Here is a 14064-nt window from a genome sequence, read left to right as displayed (position 1 = left end):
TCTCCAGCTGTCAGAAGAGCAGCAGCAGAACACAGTCCTACTGGGACACAGTCGGGAAAGCTAACCTGCTAGCGTTGTTAGCAGTCACCATAGAAATAAAAATGGGCGAGCAGATAATCACACCGTGGGGGACTTTAAGGGTTTTGTTCAAAGCTTGTGAGGAACCATTTGAGTGTTCAGGCCTGTTTGCTGCTGTTCTCAGCATGTTGTTCTTGTGCCGAGCTGCCTGTTCTCTTCACAACGTTATAAAACAAAAATAATACATTAAAAATGTTCATGAGTTTTAAACCCTCTGATTGTTATTTTGTTTGTGGTGATGACATGTTTGCAGTAAGAAGGAGAGCAACACAGAAAGCAACATGAAGGATGAAACAGACAAAACAACAAGATGGCAGGACATCAAACTCAATCACACTGAACGTCTGTCGCTAAGTGTGTCCTATTTATCCAGTGTTATTGTAGCTGTTTTCATGGTAGCTAAAGAGCTAGCTTTGTTTTGCCAGCTACAGACTGACCTAGCATGGCAAAGCTACAAACTACAAAGCGAGCAATGGGGAAAACCAAGCGTGAACACTCACCAGTGAAGTTTTCCTGTTCTTCCGGTTCTGCCGACACTGAATGAAGCTACAGCCTGACATGAAACATTAACAAATATTTTTGCAAAGTGCTAATTGTTCTCTGGCTGCTAACCTTAGCTAGTGGTACTGTAGGCAACATGGCAACTTTAGCAGCCTGGCTGCTGTCCAAATCAAGAAACGACTGCAAGAATTCAGCTAAAACTCTGATGTCAGTACTGTGATGAAAGTAAAGCACTTGGAGTAGGCAGGTTTGGTTACCTACTGATCTCACAGAAAGAAATCAGCTCAGTGTGGTTTTGAACCCTCAGGCCCCCAGTGGTAAGAAGAAACACATTGACGAGGTAACGGACTTTGACACAACTTCCACGTTCTCTCCATCTATTCACTCCTCTTTTACCTCCTGTTTCTATCACTTTGCCTCTTCTCCTCCTGTGCCTCCTCTGTCATTGAGGATCTTTTTCTTTTGCAGGGTGGAGTTTCTACAGACACTCCAGCTGATGCTCCGTCAGCTGAGGATAGCCAGGGACAACAAATTCCCATAAATCAAGCCTTTATTCTTCCTACCCAGTGGCAGACAGAATAGCACAGATAGAGTGAGGCTTACAGGGCACAATACAAACATGGATGATACCATTTTTCTATGTGCATTACGCTGTGGAATCAGTATTTATCTGATAACAAGAAGTTTGGCTTTCGGAGCGAGCGTTAACCTCCTACATCACGATCTTAAGTGAAGAGGGGCTGGAGGTCAGTCTTATTGATGTAACTGAAACAACCAAAACTCTGTCCTTCCATTAGAGGACAGACTGAAAAGCTGCTAGTTGTTCAGTAAACTGCAGTTAGTCTGCTTCATGTGCACATGAAACGATGCAGCCTCTTGTGTCTCTGGAACTACTTTCTGTTCTGACTCCCCGTCTATATGAAGTTCTGTATGTTGTGTCTTTTCAGGATGTGCTTTATCTCTAAAGCCTGTCTGAGAACCAAATTTCCCTCAAGAACAATAAAGGCAGAGCGACTGAATGAATTAGAGTGAGATGTGTGTTGACTTCAGCGGCTCCCTGCGAAGTTGTTTCATTAGTTTCTATGGTAATTCAGCGCTGCGATGGAAAAACGATTCACTGCAGACTCACTACTGAAACACTTTAATTCATCTGCTAATGACTTCGGGAGCGTTTATACTGTCACGAGTGTGATAATGAGACATGGGAACAAATGAGAGAGAGAGTCACAGAAAAGAGGAAGAGCAGTTGGTGGCTGCGAGCGAGCAGGAAGCTCAAGAGGAAGGAGATAAAAGAGAAGAAGAAGATAACAGAAAGAGAGGTGATGCAAAAATGTGCTGAAAGAGGGATACAAAAGCAAAATGAATGAGAGTGAAGATAGAAAATGGAAAAGAGACAGAAAAACTTTGTGATGAATGAATGAAGTACTGGACCTGCACCAGACTCCACTCATTTTTTAAATGATTTTATTTGCTTTTCTTTTAGACAATAATTTCAGTTTTGAAAAGTGCACAATTATCTACTATATACAAACTACAATATTCTCACTGTGTACTGCGTATACTGTCACTGGTTTTAGTCCTGCAGTTAGTCAACGTTTAAATCATGTGAGATTTTCAGAGACAAAATGCTAACAAATACACTGGAGAGTCGAAATGGCCACAAGTGATGAGCACCGAATGTAAAACTTTGAGCCCTCCCACCTGCACTGTGAGTGTTTACCCTCAGGGGGGCGCTACAGACGAGCATGAGACAGTAAACACCCGTGCAGCAAGTTTTTCTCGTGTAAAAAATAAGTGTGAGTGTGAATAAAAAATATGAGGAAGTCCATGAATATAAACCAAATGATATAACCCACATCTTGATTTATCAAAGCTACAGAACAGTCATTTAAAACACAGAGTTTCCATTACAGAGTTTGTCCACCAGAGGGTGCTGAGAGATCAGCTTATCACATTGAAAACACCACACACACACACATCAGTAAAATAACTGCTGACTGCAGGCGATGTTGGAGCTGAGTCATCATATGTTGACATAACATGACACGATAGAACTGAGAGGATCTGGACAGAAACCAGCACTGAGTCACGACTGTACAAAGGATACGACTGCATGGGCTCAGACACACTTCACTGAACATCACGACTCAGCGACCTTTAAAGGTGCAGTATGTGATGCTGGAAAGAAATACCTGACGAATACTGCAAGGTTAAGAGGTTAAAGAGACTGACTGCATGTTTGATTGATTTTTAAAAGACAAAAAGAGGCGAGGATACATGTGGATATTTACCTTTTTATCTCAGCTGGAACCTGCTTCCTGCAAAAAACCCAACAGCCAGCATGAGAGAAACTGCTTGAACGCATTACTTCACGAATTATGAAACAACACCAGTTATTGTAGAAAAAGTTTCAAAGACGTTTCTCTGTAAGAACAACACAGTGATACTCTGCACTCTGTGGTTTCTGCTTTGCAAGTACAAACTAAGACTGTCAAGCAAAACATTGCAAGCAAAAGTCAAAAGCAAACCGCAATTTCTTTCCCTGACTGTAACCAAACACTTTTAGTGCCAAACTGCAGCCTGAGGTCATGTGATGAAGACAGCGAAGGTCACCTGACTTCTGGCTGTCCTTTGAGACTCCCGCAGCCCTCTGAGGGGATTCACCCCAAATGTTCAGCAAGGTGTCTGTGAAGATGTGAGGATAATCCACATGGACACAGAACTACATAATAAAAGAGGGAACAAACTAAACAGAAGCTCAAAACCACAACACCATATGGGAGACCGGAGGAAGACCAGGTTCCAGCAGGTGGATGGACTATCAGGAAAAGCCACAGCAGCAATACCAATTCGGTAAACTATAACCACAATATGAAGCAAGAAGTGACAGCTGGGTGAACGATTTGTGGTTCGATCAACAGGTTTATCAGCTACACAGAACAGGAGCTAAGGGGAGCGCGAGAACCGCCGCTTCACTCGTGGTCCTGCAGAACAGGTGTGTCATGGATGCGATGCTGGCAGAGGAACGAGGGGCTGCGACCTCACAGGTGAAGACTGCTGCTCTGTAAAACTGATGCATACAGACACAGAGAGACCGGAGCATGGACGGAAGACACGGCCAGGACAGGCAGGACTGTTGGAGGAATATGGAGGAATGTTGTTAATGAAGATGGAGCTCTGGTGCTGTGTGCTTCCAGTGGTGAAGTAATGAAGAGGATGGCCACAGTGACAGGGAAGTTTCTGTTGAGCTCCAGTGATGACACAAGTGGAGAAGAAGACGGACTGGAGGCCAGTAAAACTGACACCACTAATACAGACACGACATTTCAACCAGGTGGTCTTTGGTGCTTTGAGATGGGGGGGAGGTATCAGAGGCATCTGTCCCCCCAAACAAGCTTAACTACTGAGCAGGACTGAGATGATTAAGTAAAAGAGGTGACAGAATCAAGAGTTGAAACACAATTTAATGCAGAGCAAACATTTGTGAGATTAAATAACAGCATAACATGAATGGATAAATAGACAGGAACAAAATGTGCCCTGCAGTGACTGGAGCTTCACTTTTATTTTGTATATGATTTTTTCTCTCCTTGTCCGGCAGTAACAAGAGGACAGCAGTGACTTAAACAGTCAACAAATCTGAGTCTTAGTCTGCACGGCCAGTTGACAGGAAAGACATTCACAGACAGATCAGAATACACACTGCAGACGTCAGCAGAGGACAGCGTCACAAGAGACAAAATGTAAAAACATTTATAGTTTAGAACAAACAACCCGCTGCGACTGCTCACTTCATACATGCAATATCAACTTGAGGAAATGAACTGCAACACTCAGACGTTCCACAGGGTGGCGCTGCGACAGAAAGCAGAAATCTGTGTTTTAAAAGTGTCCGGGGTTCTGCTGTCATGAACAGGACTGATGAGTGGATGCACTTTGGGTTCATGCTATCTGACAGAAGACAAGTCCAGGCTGCAGGTGGAGGAGGTGGCCGAGTGTGGAGCAGGAGGAGCGGAGGAGTCTGACAGTGGAGCTGATCTCAGAGCAGTTCACACCTGCTGCTCACCTTGAGTGATCCCATCACACCTGCACAGCTCTGAGTAAAGGTGTGAACGCACTCGAGACTCATTGAGGACACACTGAGATCCCATCAGTCAGACCACATTCAGAGGAGGTCTGGGCCACATGTGACCACAGTCTTTCAGCAGTGAGAACATGAATGTGTCCCGAGTCCAACTGAAGGACAACCTGTCAGCTTGAAGTGAACATGAAGAGCAACCAACAGAAGCTGCCACAGTGAAGGACATGGAGACAAACCCCAGACTCCCTTAAAGAAGTTACTGAGCAAGGAGAAACTTTATAAACTTCTTAAATGCGATCTATGACAAATTCTCGATCACTTGAGTCTTCTTGTAAAGTCAGTAAATATTCTGCGTTAAATTATTTAGTAAAAAACACTGAGCTTGTTTGTCCCAGTGACGTTTGTTTGCAGGCAGAGTGAGGAAGTGCAATCTGATCCCAACTGGTCACTGGAGACGCATGTGGAGACGCATTAGGATGCATTAGGCAGGTGTGAACGGACTCAGAGTCATCTGCTTGTGATCGGATCACCCAGGATGGATGTTAACAGCAGGTGTGAACGGGCTCTGAGATTCGTCTCCACTTGCTGTGATTCCTCCGTCAGTCGGTGCTGATGAAGTTCTCCTCTCCACCCATAAGCTGCTGCTGCTTCAAGCTCTCTGGATCATCAGGACTCAGCTGAACACCACCTTTCTGCTCACTCACACTCTGACACAGAGCACTACCAGCTGAGGAGACAAGAAGAGAGACAAGAGACGTCATCATTCAGTGTCCACAGAGACTCCGTCCATCAGCTGTCAGTCAGTGATGCAACACATCCAGTATGAAGACCAGCAGGGACTTCAGTCCTGTTCACACCACAAGTGGAGCAGCTTCCCTTCAGCTTCTGCAGTGAACACACTGAGCTGAAGCTCACACACCTGACAGACACTTTGGACATCAAGTCTGTTGACCCTGCAGCTTTTACTGCAGGACACAGTGGAAATAAACTGCTGAGAGTCCCTGAATGCATCATCACCATAGAAACTTTATTTCATCTAGTTTTGAACTGACAACACCGTAAACATGGAATGTGTGATAAAACATGTGGACAAAACAAAAGACAAATGGACAGACATACTGATGATGTTTAAGGTCCTACATGTCCAGCAAATCATCAGCTGTGATCGGTGGACTTCAGCAGAGGTTCTGCTCTGCAAACAGACCACATGGTTACTAAAGGTAACCAGGGTTCTCTGAAATAAGAGCCAGGGATTTGCAGGCTTCAGTCTGACTGATCTCAGAACTGTGACAAAAGATGAACTGATCAATTCTTTACTGTTGAACAAACACTGAGATCAGATCTGATGGGAGGACAGTCTGACATCTCAGTATGTCTTCTACTGCTGTCAGCTGTAGTCCAGCTTTACTTCCTGTACAGACAAACACAACAACAACAGTCGTCTTCACATCAACTCAGTCACATGATCACACAAGCTTGTGGCTCATCTGATTGGCTGACTGTTGTCTATCTGTCTGTCCAGTCCTGAAGCCCGTCATCAGGAAACACAAGATCTTTGCTGTCATACTAAATGTGTTTAGTACAAGATGGCTGAAACCAGCAGGAACCGACTCCAACCCTGTACTGACCTCAGAGTCTCCAGTCTACAGTGTGGACTCTGCTCCAGTTCACGCAGCAGCTTCACTCCTGAGTCCTGCAGGTTGTTACCGCTCAGGTCCAGGAGTCTCAGATGGGAGGGGTTGGACTTCAGGGCTGAGGCCAGAGGAGCACAGCTGATCTCTGACAGACTGCACCAGCTCAGTCTGAAAAAATAACAAATGATGAAGATAAAAATCGTTTTGTAATCCAGTCAGACGTGTTCAGGTTTGAAATGTGCAGCTCAACATTACTGTGTCCTCATCAATGAGCTTCACTGTGTTATTGTGGATCATGTCAGCCTTCTACAGACGTCATCCAGATGTCAGCACAACATTCACAGAAGAAGAAAGCAGACTTTAGCATGAAGAGACTCAGTGTGGATCAGTAGAATATCAGCCTGATGTCTGCAGCTTAGTGTCACCACAACCTTCACTTCATATTAATGTCAGCACAGAAGCAAAGATGGTGTCTGACCCCAGAGTCTCCAGTCTACAGTGTGGACTCTCCAGTCCAGCAGACAGCAGCTTCACTCCTGAGTCCTGCAGGTTATTGTGACTCAGCTCCAGCTCTCTCAGATGGGAGGGGTTGGACTTCAGAGCTGAGGCCAGAGGAGCACAGCTGATCTCTGACAGACTGCAGCCTCTCAGTCTGAAAAAATAACAAGTGATGAAGATAAAAATCGTTTTGTAATCCAGTCAGACGTGTTCAGGTTTGAAATGTGCAGCTCAACATTACTGTGTCCTCATCAATGAGCTTCTCCCTGAAATGAGCAGAGTGACTTTGTCACTGTGTTATTGTGGATCATGTCAGCCTTCTACAGACGTCATCCAGATGTCAGCACAACATTCACAGAAGAAGAAAGCAGACTTTAGCATGAAGAGACTCAGTGTGGATCAGTAGAATATCAGCCTGATGTCTGCAGCTTAGTGTCACCACAACTTTCACTTCATATTAATGTCAGCACAGAAGCAAAAATGGTGTCTGACCTCAGAGTCTCCAGTCTACAGTGTGGACTCTCCAGTCCAGCAGACAGCAGCTTCACTCCTAAGTCCTGCAGGTTGTTGTCACTCAGGTCCAGCTCTCTCAGATGGGAGGGGTTGGACTTCAGAGCTGAGGCCACAGAAGCACAGCTGATCTCTGACAGACTGCAGGAAGTCAGTCTGAATAAAGAACAAATCATGAAATTTTACAATTAAGCAGTTCAGTCAGGATAAACATCAACAAATTTCAATAAAATGTTATAATGTTATAATGTTAAAAATAAATACTGAATATGTTTATTTTCTGACAGATAAAATCAAACTGATGTCAGCACAGAAACAAAAATGGTGTCTGACCTCAGAGTCTCCAGTCTACAGTGTGGACTCTCCAGTCCAGCAGACAGCAGCATCACTCCTGAGTCCTGCAGGTTGTTGTGGCTCAGGTCCAGGTGTCTCAGATGGGAGGGGTTGGACTTCAGAGCTGAGACCAGAGGAGCACAGCTGATCTCTGACAAACTGCAGCCTCTCAGTCTGAATAAAGAATAAACGACCAGTTCAAGTCAGGATAAACATCAACAAGTTTCAATAAAATGTTATAATGTTAAAAATAAATACTGAATATGTTTATTTTCTGACAGATAAAATCAAGCTAATGTCAGCACAGAAGCAAAAATGGTGTCTGACCTCAGAGTCTCCAGTCTACAGTGTGGACTCTCCAGTCTGCTCATAAATGAGTTAGTTTGTGTTAAATCAACTTTCTCTAATAAATCTGATGGCTGATGTTGTCAGGTTGCTGCTGGATGGCCTGTTAACTCAGGTGTGTGTGAGATCAGCTGGAGAGCAAACAGCTTGTGACAGTTTGCTGTCAACATGTTGTTTTTCAGTTCATTTTGACATGCGGACAAAACTGAGGACTTCCTGAAATGTTTGGATCCCACAGAAACTCAGTTGAGCCTTGATGTTCCTGGACGTTCTGGTGTCGTCCATCAGCCGTGCTGCTGAGACACTAAAGAAGTTCTGCTTTTCAGCAGGTAACTTCCAAGCAGACTGAGCTGGCAGGACAGTTTAGTGTTTATATGTGAGCAGTTTGTTCAGTTTGGGAAATCACAGTCTGTGACTGACTGTTTTCCAGTGATTAGTCACAGCCCATGTGTGTTTGCAGTATGAGCACATTTTGATGAAATGATAGGCTGCACAGACAGACGCTGAGCCGGACTTCTTCCTGTTGGACCAGTGAGTCCGGTTAGCTGGCTTGCTAAGTGATGTGTTGTGATGTTGCAGCTGCTTGATGTTTTGATCATAAGTCATGTGACCATAACAAATTCTTGTGAACGGCTGTCCATAGTTCCAGTGGTGACCCTGCTGTATAAGTGAACCACTGACACAACTTCAAACTAATGGAAACACATCTTTTACATCTGAAGAACTGAACTACTGATCTACACTGATTCATAATGTTAATCACATCTGGACTCACACAGCCTTCCTGCAGTTCCTCACAGCTGGAATCAGTCTCAGTCGTCCCTCCTTTGTTGTGTTGTACTTCTTCAGGTCCAACTCATCCAGAACCTCCTCTGACATCTGCAGCATGTAGGCCAGAGCTGAGCAGTGGATCAGAGAGAGCTTCGTCTTCAGTTTGTTCTTTGACTTCAGAAACTCTTGGATGTCCTGATGCACTGAGTGGTCGTTCATCTCCATCAGACAGTGGAAGATGTTGATGCTTCTGTCAGGAGAGATGTTATCTGTGTTCTTCTTCTTCTTCAGGTTGGTGATGGCTCTCTGGATGGCTTCTGGACTGCTGTCTGTCTGACCCAGCAGGCCTCCTAAAAGTCTCTGATTGGACCTCAGAGAAAGGCCATGAAGGAAGCGAACAAACAGGTCCAAGTGACCATTTTTACTCCTCATGGATTTCATCATTGCTTCCATCAGGAAGCCATCCAGGTTTGAACGAATATGTTTTTTCCCCAGGAAAGCCTCCAGAACCTTTGTGTTCCTGTTGGTGTAGCAGTGGAACATGTAGACTGCAGCCAGAAACTCCTGAATGCTCAGATGAACAAAGCAGTAGACTGTTTTCTGGAAGATCACACGCTCTCTTCTGAAGATCTCTGTACAAACTCCTGAGTACACCAAGGCCTCCTTGACATCCAGACCACATCGCTCCAGGTCTTCTTGGTAGAACATGATGTTTCCTGTCTCCAGATGTTCAAACGCCAGCCTCCCCAGCTTCAGAAGAACCTCTCTGTCAGCCTCCATCAGCTCCTGTGGGCTCGTCTCATGTCCTTCATCATACTTCTGCTTCTTCCTCTTTGTCTGGACCAGCAGGAAGTGCGAGTACATGTCAGTCAGGGTCTTGGGCAGCTCTCCTCTCTGGTCTGTAGTCAACATGTCCTCCAGAACTGTAGCCGTGATCCAGCAGAAGACTGGGATTTGACACATGATGTGGAGGCTCCTGGATGTCTTGATGTGTGAGATGATTCTGCTGGACAGATCTTCATCACTGAACCTCCTCCTGAAGTACTCCTCCTTCTGCTCATCAGTGAAACCTCGTACTTCTGTCACCCTGTCAACACATGAAGGAGGGATCTGATTGGCCGCTGCGGGTCTGGACGTCATCCAGACGAGGGCCGAGGGAAGCAGATTCCCCTCGATGAGGTTTGCCAGCAGCACGTTGACTGATGACTTCTGTCCGACATCAGACACAACCTCAATGTTCTTGAAATCCAGTGAAAGTCTGCTTTCATCCAGGCCATCAAAGATGAACAGAAGTTTACAGACAGCCAGCTGCTCTGCTGTGAGCTTCTGTAATGCTGGATGGAAAACATGGAGCAGCGTGAGAAGACTGTACTGCTCATCTCTGATCAAGTTCAGCTCCCTGAACGACAGCAGAACCACCAGACTGACATCCTGGTTTTCCAGGCCCTCAGCCCAGTCCAGAGTGAACTTCTGCACTGAGAAGGTTTTTCCAACACCAGCGACGCCGTTGGTCAGAACGACTCGGATGGTCTCCCGGTCAGATAAGACTTTAAAGATGTCCTGGCACCTGATCGGAGTCTCATTGAGGGTCTTCATCTTGGAAGTCGTCTCAAGCTGCCTGACCTCATGTTGGGTATTAACGTCTTCACTCTGACCCTCTGTGATGTAGAGCTCAGTGTAGATCCTGTTGAGGAGGGTCCCACTTCCTGTTTCACTTCCTTCAGTCACACGCTCACATCTCGTCTTCAGACTGAGTTTATGTTCTTCTGTCACCTCCCGCAGACCAGGATCTGCTGAAGGAGAAGAGAAAACACAGAAACGTGTGAAGTCCAGCAGAATCACAAGCTGTGATGTTGTCACCATCACAACATGTGCTGAAAACTGGAGCTGACCAGCTGACTTTTGTTAGCAGCAGGATGTCCAAAATCTAATTCAGGTTCAGCTGAACAATTCATGAGGGATTCACAAACTCAACAGTCGAGTTTCTAAACGTTAGTCAATAACACGACGCTGACAGGATGAAACAGGAAGAAGTCAGCAGCACCTGGACAGCCTACAGTGTGCACACGCTGGAGTTTTCTTCTGCTTCATCCATTCAGTGACTGAATGAGGACTTTGTGAGACCAACGTGAGCAGTTTGTGCTCCATCACTCACAGACTAACTGAGCAGCGATGAGCAGCAACAAAGGAGACCTGCTGACCAACACTGCAGCATTAAACAACTGAAACAAATCACTCGGCGTGTTGGACGGCGGCGGTTTTCCCCGAGCTGACGGTGCAGCAGACAGGCTGCTCTGCACTGGTCCAACACCTGTCTGTCTTCCTTCTAACAGTGGCAGTGAGGAAGACAGTTTACACCAAACACAGAGCCAAGTGTGCTAACCTTAGCCGCCAAGCAGAGCGACAGGAAGTCGAGCAAAAGGCGGACCTGATGTCTACAAAGATCTTAAATGGCTGCACAACAAATGCAGTCAAACAACAAGCCGTGTTTTCAGACGTGATACATGAGCAGATGGACAGTCTTACTTTGGACAGAGCTGCTCTGACTGGCCGTCTGCTGTCCACATCCTGTCCTGGATCTGTGTCCACACTGAGGACAGGACGAGTCTGCAGGTGACCCAGACTGGTCCCAGTATGAGCTGCTACACTGTCTGCAGAACCAGTGTCCACAGCTGGCAGAGACTGGATCCTTCAGGACGTCCTGACACAGAAAACAGCTCATCTTCTTACGTCTGTGAAGACAAGTTGTTAGAACTAAAATGATCTGATGGTTATTGTTGAAAAATAATAAGATTTAGCTAAACTGAAGCTGAAACTACGAGCGCCTCTAGAGGTACAAAGTGGTATTACAGAGCTAGCTGTTAGCATGCTAACTTCAGTAGGTTTCTCTGCTACACAACACAGAGACGTCTCTTACATAACATCAACTCTGTCGATGATGTTAGTTCAGTTTTTTAATGTTTTAAACTCTAAATGTTAGCACGTCTCCTGAACATCAACACAGAATCACGAGGAGCAAAGATTTTCTACAAAAGCTTTTCACAATAAAATATGAAGTGAGTGAAGAAGCATCACATCATAATCAGATCAGAGGAGAAGCCAAACCAGCCAAACATCTGAGGACAAACATGAGAAAATAACAACACATGTGAAGCAGATTCTTTCAGATTTTGGACTGAGTTTGGTAAAACCCAGACTGAGATCCAGCTGAGTCTGAAACAGGATCTGAACTAACAGGTCTGCATTATGAAGGACATTTTGTCTTCATCCTCAATGCATCATCTTCATCAGGTCAGCTTAGAGTAAAAACTCTTACTTTGTGTCTGAGGGTCCAGGTTCATCACTGAGGTCTGGAGGACGTTCTTTGGACTTGTCACTCTTCATAGAGAGACAGCTGGACACTGGAGACTCGGCTCTGTCCTCCTCTTCCTCCACAAAACCACTCATCTTCTGATCTGAGGTCAGTCTGAGAGGAAAAACATCAACACTGAGCTGACAACACAGGAATTGTAGCTACACTCGTTCTTGAAAAAGGCCACGAATCATACTGATGTCAAGATTCATCTTTTTTATTTCCTCCTCATTCTCCTCCGACGACAAACAATCTTGAGACACCGTGAAAACTGAAACATAAAAGTCCAAATGAGGCTAATGCCGCTCAAAATAACAAACAAAAATACAGTCCAAGTGGAAATAACCAAAATAATACACAGGCAAACAAAAGTATATTTACCGTGTGCGCCTCTAGAACATAGTGTAGTCCTTTTGTTGTGTTTTCTGACCATGCGCTGCCATATCCAGACTCTCTTTTCTCAAAGCGCGCGCTCTCCTTCTACCCACAATTCCTCGTACAACAAATCATGTCTGTACATTTAAAAATAAAATCACATTGGAACTCTTTCTGTCTCTTTACTCTCACATTTTAATGCTCTAAATTGTTTATGAACTCATTATGAACTCATACTTATTTATTAACTTCTTTAAAACCATTTCATTAACTCATAAAACACTGTCTCAAACAGTTACAGGAATGAAGAGGAACAAGTTTGTTCAAAAGTCACACACACACACACACACACACACACACACACACACACACACACACACACACACACACACAGTATTCAGTCTAAAAGCTTCACTCGGTCCCTTCTGGTTTCTTGTGTGTGTGTTTTGTTGTTTTGTCACGTCTTTTGTGTCCACAGACGACTCAAACTGTTGACTTCATCCTCACATGTCTTTGCTCTACAGTCCAGAGGGACAAAAAGACACTCAGAGACTTTGACAGGTGAATCATTTAAATGTTGTATTAACACTCACCTGCCTCAGACTGCAGTTTCCTTCTTCTTCTTCTCAGCTGCATCAACTCAAAATGGAGTCTGAATCAACTGAACTCTTTCACTTTCAGGGCTGCTTACCTGTTCAGGAGCCTGAGTCACATGATCAGTGATGCTCCTCCCCTCAACACTGACAGGAAATCATTGTGTGTGTGTGAGTGTTTTAACAGGAAGTGTTTATGAGAGTCTCTCGTGGCTTCAGCTGATTCAGTTAAATGAGTTTGGGTCCAAATGTAAATAATTTAAAGTTGATTTAAAGTTGACTTCAGCCAAATCAAAATGTTCTTTTGCAGACTCACACTCAGGTGGAGCTTCACCTCCATCACCATCGCTCAGTTTGAACTGAAATGAATGTTGGTTGTAGTTCGATGGTGGAACCAGCAGGGGGAGACAGAGACCGTTTCAGTGTTGGAGCTTCGCTGGTTTCCAACCTGAGCTCAAAGAAGAAAGACGAGAAGCGACCAGCAGCTGAACGTGACGAACACGCAGATTAGAATCAGATTAAATCTGTGATGACACGTCAAAGCAGCAGGAAGTAAAACTGAACTAAAGAAAGATCACAGCTTCGAATCGTTTTCTTCTTCTACTTCTTTTTTTGTCCTAAATTGAAGAGTTTACAGCAGCACAGCTGAAGCCATCAGCCCACTAATCAATAGCTGATCATCTGTATTGATGATGTGTTCAGTGTTTCCTCTGAATGGTTTGAATCCTCTGAATGTGTTTGTGATCATGTTGAGCTTTGGACTGTTGGTTGGACTGAACAAACTCTGTGAAGGAGTCACTTTGGCCTCTGGCTCAGTGGGACCACATTTCTCACCAGTTTCACCAGTTTGACAAAGCAAACAATCAGTGGATTCATGGAGAAAATAATCAGCAGATGAATCATCAGCTGCAGTCAAAATGAGCTCCAACAGGAAACTCCTGCAGGAGTCACAGCCAGCTGATCTGAGGTCAGACAGGACAGGACAATCCAATT

The 14064-nt window shown here is 44.8% G+C and overlaps 2 protein-coding genes across 3 annotated transcripts; both read right to left on the bottom strand.

Annotated features, from left to right (window-relative positions):
- Positions 1-4023: 4023 nt before the first annotated feature.
- On the bottom strand, positions 4024-14043 carry LOC124063387 (protein NLRC3-like). Of its 2 annotated transcripts, XM_046397004.1 has the most exons (4): positions 12068-14043; positions 11278-11483; positions 8756-10544; positions 4024-5387 (listed from the first exon to the last, which is right to left on the bottom strand). In XM_046397004.1, the coding sequence occupies exons 1-4, from the start codon at positions 12196-12198 to the stop codon at positions 5381-5383; spliced, it is 2133 nt and encodes a 710-aa protein (XP_046252960.1). In that variant the 5' UTR covers positions 12199-14043; the 3' UTR covers positions 4024-5380. The 2 variants fall into 2 exon arrangements, with proteins under 2 accessions (XP_046252960.1, XP_046252961.1); XM_046397005.1 differs by lacking the exon at positions 4024-5387 and having other exon boundaries at positions 8752-10544.
- Positions 5405-8746, bottom strand: LOC124063388 (ribonuclease inhibitor-like). Its single transcript, XM_046397006.1, has 5 exons — positions 7963-8746; positions 7636-7809; positions 7285-7458; positions 6773-6946; positions 5405-6462 (listed from the first exon to the last, which is right to left on the bottom strand). Exons 1-5 carry the CDS (start codon positions 8004-8006, stop codon positions 6237-6239), a joined length of 792 nt encoding a protein of 263 aa, XP_046252962.1. The 5' UTR covers positions 8007-8746; the 3' UTR covers positions 5405-6236.
- Positions 14044-14064: the final 21 nt, after the last annotated feature.

Source organism: Scatophagus argus, chromosome 8 (assembly GCF_020382885.2).
Source record: "Scatophagus argus isolate fScaArg1 chromosome 8, fScaArg1.pri, whole genome shotgun sequence".
In the NCBI taxonomy this organism is placed as follows: domain Eukaryota; kingdom Metazoa; phylum Chordata; class Actinopteri; family Scatophagidae; genus Scatophagus; species Scatophagus argus.
This window is presented reverse-complemented; position numbering and strand designations above follow the sequence as displayed.

Excerpts from the sequence above, each read along its gene's own strand:
- LOC124063388 (XM_046397006.1), bottom strand. The coding sequence starts at position 8,006 with ATGAGCAGACTGGAGAGTCCACACTGTAGACTGGAGACTCTGAG. Across the intron at positions 7,810-7,962 it reads TGTAGACTGGAGACTCTGAG|ACTGAGAGGCTGCAGTTTGT; the intron begins GTCAGACACCAT and ends TTCTTTATTCAG. Across the intron at positions 6,463-6,772 it reads TGTAGACTGGAGACTCTGGG|ACTGAGCTGGTGCAGTCTGT; the intron begins GTCAGACACCAT and ends TTATTTTTTCAG.
- LOC124063387 (XM_046397004.1), bottom strand. The coding sequence starts at position 12,198 with ATGAGTGGTTTTGTGGAGGAAGAGGAGGACAGAGCCGAGTCTCCAGTG. Across the intron at positions 11,484-12,067 it reads CCTGGACCCTCAGACACAAA|ACGTAAGAAGATGAGCTGTT; the intron begins GTAAGAGTTTTT and ends TTGTCTTCACAG. Across the intron at positions 10,545-11,277 it reads TCAGAGCAGCTCTGTCCAAA|CAGATCCTGGTCTGCGGGAG; the intron begins GTAAGACTGTCC and ends CTTCTCCTTCAG.